Source organism: Corticium candelabrum, chromosome 13, assembly GCF_963422355.1.
Source record: "Corticium candelabrum chromosome 13, ooCorCand1.1, whole genome shotgun sequence".
Lineage (NCBI taxonomy): Eukaryota > Metazoa > Porifera > Homoscleromorpha > Homosclerophorida > Plakinidae > Corticium > Corticium candelabrum.
Window position 1 is genome coordinate 5,763,906 of NC_085097.1, and position 5,000 is coordinate 5,768,905.

At 34.7% G+C, this 5,000-nt stretch overlaps 1 protein-coding gene across 2 annotated transcripts in view; it reads left to right on the top strand.

Annotated features, from left to right (window-relative positions):
* The window catches only part of LOC134188739 (uncharacterized), a 13,118-nt gene that overhangs the window by 6,859 nt on the left and 1,259 nt on the right, over positions 1-5,000 (top strand). For both annotated transcript variants that reach the window (XM_062656924.1, XM_062656925.1), the window contains 6 exons: positions 265-412; positions 925-1,056; positions 1,148-1,220; positions 3,725-3,796; positions 3,883-3,936; positions 4,196-4,346. In XM_062656924.1, coding sequence (XP_062512908.1) covers positions 265-412; positions 925-1,056; positions 1,148-1,220; positions 3,725-3,796; positions 3,883-3,936; positions 4,196-4,346 — 630 coding nt within the window. The remainder of the gene's footprint in view (positions 1-264; positions 413-924; positions 1,057-1,147; positions 1,221-3,724; positions 3,797-3,882; positions 3,937-4,195; positions 4,347-5,000) is intronic.

The following is a 5,000-nucleotide window of genomic DNA, read 5'->3' on the forward strand; positions in this document are numbered from 1 at the left end:
TCAAATGAAATTGTGTTATAGTTGTCGTTGTAGTGGTTGTTGTTTTTGTTGTTGTTATTATTGTTGTTGTTGTTTTGTTGTTGTTTTTGTTGTTGTTTTTGTTGTTTTTGTTGTTGTGTTGTTGTTGTTTTTGCTGCTGTTTTCGTTGTTGTTGTTTATGTTTTTTGTTTGTTTTGTTTTTGTTGTTGTTTTTGTTGCTGTTTTTGTTGTTTTTGTTGTTGTTGTTGTTGTTGTTGTTGCTTCATGTAGACTACAATTGTGCAGGTTTGTTACTGGCAATGGAGCTGCAGCTAGTCTACATTCAGAGAGTGTCGTTTCTTCTATTGACGAAGTCATACCACCAGACGAACCTGCAGCTGCTCAAGTTGATTTTATATTGTCACCATCGGAAGTAGACTTTGAGCTTGAAGAAGTGAGTATATCAATGCATACACACGCGCAAGTAGACACATTATTGCATTTGCTTTTTGACAATATAAATTGATTTTAATAGGTTATTTAAATTTTTTATTAATATGTATTATAGGTTATAATAATATTTTATTTATTGAGTGATTGTTTATTATTTATTTGCAATATTTATTTAATATTAATTATTTATTTAATAATTTATTATTAATAAATTATATAATTAATTATTTGGTTGTTTACGTTTATTTTTTTTTTTGTTATTTGTTTGTTTACATTTGTTTTGTTTTGTTTGTTTATGTTCTTTTCTTTATTTGTTTGTTTATATTTATTTTGTTTTGTTTGTTTATGTTTTTGTTTATTTTTGTTTACGTTTGTTTTGTGCTGTTTGTTTATGTTTTTTGGTTATTTGTTTGTTTACGTTTATTAATGTTTGTATATTTAATAACCAATTTATTAATTAATAATTTATATATTAAAATACAATTAATTTTTGTTTATTATAATTACCTGTAGGTTGATGTAGAGATGCCTCCACCAAAAAGGAAGAGGATAGCACGTGTGCCCTTTGATGTACACACAAAGTTGCCACGTCAAGTGATGAGGAGTTGGATTGATGACACCTCTCATATACTCAATTACGATCCAGTGGGTGGAGTATTTTAGTTTGGAATAATTTGGAAAAAATATTGAGGTTGCTAAGTGACGTCATCAGTTTGACAATGTGTTGGTATTACAGATCGAATCAGAGATTGAAACATTTCTGAGGGGGCTTGACCCGTTAGAACGTCCTATTACCACTTTGAGAGAATGTAAGATGTTTTATCTTTTATGGAGCCTTACACATGCATGCAACTACACAGACAAACAGCTTGACAAACAGACAGACAGACAGACAAACAAACAGACAAATTAATTAAACAAGCAGACAAACAAACAAACAGACAGACAGACAGACAGACAGACAGGTTTGCTTTTAGAGTTTGATGGAAATTTTATTGTAATGGAAATATATGTATTGACAAACAGACAGATAGACAGACAGACAGACAGACGGACAGACAGACAGACGGACAGATTCATTTATTATCATCAAAACTCTACGTATGTACAGGAAACTTTCAAATATCTACCAGTCCTTCATAATTAAGCAAATTATAACACATTAATGGACTTGGCCTACAACATTGCAGTCAAACATTATGCCACTGTCGTTTGTACTGCATGAAAATCTCGACAGCTTCCTCGAAATCACTCCGGACAGACAGACAGACAGACAGACAGACAGACAGACAGGACATTGTTGTAGCATGTTTTCCTTTTCCTTGCTGGAACCATTTAGAATGTAATAGTGTTGAAATTTTAAATGTATGTATTGACAGACAGACAGACAGACAGACAGACAGACAGACAGACAGCGACAGACAGACTGCAAGCAACTTTACCAATAAGGTTTGGTGGTTTTGGCATGTTATCTGCGCAATCTATCAGTTCTATTTCCTTTGTATCCTCTTGGGCTCAAAGTCTGGTTGATCTTCCTCATAGTTTTCCAGTTCTGGAGAGCTTGATTAATGGAGTAATGTGTCCTAAGGATGTAACTGTCGGTGGTTCGATTGCTCATGAATTGCAGCTTTCTTTACCAGTAAATAATGCTTTGGAAGATCTCCTTATCAATCTTAAAAAGTTGTAACACAAACTATCTCAAGAATATTTCAAACAAATGATGTCTTCGATTCAAAAAAATTCCCAGTCTTGTCATGAGGCTTCTCGTTTCAGGTCACTGCAAGGTAAAGGAGCTGGGGCCTGGCTGGATTCTATTCCAACCTCAACAAAGTTTGCGCTGATCGAACGCTGCCGACTTCTGTCTTGCAACTCGTTTGAGGTTGGGGTGTGACATGACCCTTGCTGCAGCTGTTGATAGTTGTCAGTGCGGTCAATCGCTGGATAGTACAGGATATCACTTGCTAACATGCAAACACGGAGGTGGACCTATCTGGACACACAGCTCCATTGTAAACGTGTAGGCAAATTGTTCGAGTGAACTCCACATTACTCACAAAACGGAGCCAGGGACTTATATGATGGCAACTATTGTCGACCAGATATTGTGTATTTCAACCCTCAATCTGGCACTGACGTTGAATTGGATATTTCACTTGCCCATCCTTGGAATGGTGACATCCTATCACTCGCTTCCAAGGAAGATGGTGCTGCTGCAGCTAGAAGAGAGCAGCAGAAAGTGACAAAATATGGTCAGCAGTTTGACATTTTTGGGAATTCTTCAACATGTATACCTGTTGTGTTTGAACACTTTGGTCGTTGGGGTTGGAAGAGCTCAGAGTCTATTACGTGATCTAGCAACCCTTTCAGTCAACGAAGATGGACAGAACAACAGCACTGACTTCATTGTATACTGGCGGCGCTGTATTTCCGTTGCGTTAAAACGGTGTAATGCAAGAGTAATTACTAGAAAACTTTCGTGACTTGCTCAGTATAACTCATGTAATTTTGAGCCTTACTCGTTTCAGTTATTTAGGCGTTAGCAGTTAGTTTTAGCGTAGGGCCTGCGGGCTTGCTTGTTTGTTTTACAGTTTAGTGTGAGTGTACTAGTTTCAATGTATGAAATATATGTATTTGACAGACAAACAGACAGACAGACAGACAGATAGCAACAACAGACCGGACATCGCTGTCTTTGATGTTGGCTCTGGTGCCAATGTGGAACTAGATGTAGCCCTTTCACATCCATGGGCATCGGACATTGTGAGTCAGGCTGCTGAGAAAGACGGAGCAGCAGCAGCAAGAAGAGAGGACAGGAAGACAAAAAAATACAGTGAGCTAAAGCTCGCTGGAATGTCTTCAATGAGATTTGTTCCCCTCGTCATGGAACACTTTGGTCGCTGGGGTGAAGAAGCCACAAAGTATCTACAGGAACTATCTCGCCGATCATGTGATGATGCTGGCAACAATAACTGCAATGAGTTTATGTGCTTTTGGCGAAAGCGGTTTTCAATAACACTACAGCGGTGCAATGCAAAGACAATAGCAAAAAAAATTTCTATTCTTACCTTTAATAGTTGTAACACTGTAGATGACTTTGTCACACAATTTTACATACATTAGGTATAGATAGCAGTATAGTTGTAGTGGCCGCATAGAGCCTGCTTAAACTCACCTTCTCTTCATTAGCCTGTAGTAGTGTTCATGTTTGAAATATATGAGATAAGACAGACAGACAGACAGACAGACAGACAGACAGACAGACAGACGGACAGACAGGCTGACAAATGGTGCACTATGGATGTGGATGTTGCAGGGTGCTTTGAAGATTTACCCAAGAGTATCAAGCAAATTCAAGACATTGATCATGACACGCTTCAACGTCAAGGTATTTGTCACTAATACGCAATTACCAATGACAACAATGTATAGGATCCGGACACATGCAATACGTGCAATTGTTTTTTATTCTAGATCTTTTAGTGTCCACTGAGGGGTCGGACTTTCTGGCAGGATCAGAGCCTACAGGTGTGTTATACATAACAAGCATTTTGTTAGTTGTATTGTGTTGGTCAATTGACTATAAATGTTGTATACCAGTCACATGCTCTATTACATACAATAACTACAATTAATTATACAATATTAATTAATTAATTAAATACATAATTAATTAATTAAATACATAAATAAATAATTAAATACATAAATAATTAATTAAATACATAAATAAATAATTAAATACATGAATAATTAATTAATTAATTAATTTCAATTATGTGTGTAGTCAGTAAAGATGACTTGCAAGATGTTGTGATGGAAGACAATGTCCTTGATGGTGATTGTTTTCAACAAGAAGTTGAGATTCCACAAGAAATACAGACAGAATCTTCTTTCTTGTCGAAGACTATAGTAGAGTCGGAAGAAAATTTGTGGAGGTAAACATTTTTATGTTTGTTTACGTTTGTTTATGTTTGTTTATGTTTGTTTATGTTTGTTTATGTTTGTTTATGTTTGTTGTTTTTGGTTAGTCAATGTTGGTGTTTTGTTTGTTACGTTTGTTGTCGCTGTCTGTTTCTTTAAAATGTTTAAATTTTGTTGTCTATTTGTTTGCTTTATTAATACGCTTGTTTTTTTGTTTATGTTTGTTGTTTGTTAATATTTTTGTTTACCGTCATTTGTTTACGTTATTCTTGATTTTTGTTTACGTTTTTTTTGTTTTTGTTTACGTTTGTTTTTTATGTTTACGTCTGTTTTTTGTTCTGTTTGTTTCATGTTTTTGTTTATCTGTTTGCTTACATTTGTTTACGTTTGTTTTGTTTGTTTGTTTATGTTTTTGTTTGTTAATGCTTTTTGTTTACCGTCATTTGTTTACGTTGTTTTTGTTTTTGTTTATGTTTGTTTTTCTTTTGTTTGTTAAAGTTTTTTAGTTATTCGTTTGTTTACGTTTATGTTTGTTCTTGTTTGTTTATGTTTTGTTTTGTTATTGTTTATATTGTTGTTGTGTTGTTTATATTTGTTCTTGTTTGTTTATATTGTTGTTGTGTTGTTTATGTTTGTTCTTGTTTGTTTATGTTTGTTCTTGCTTGTTT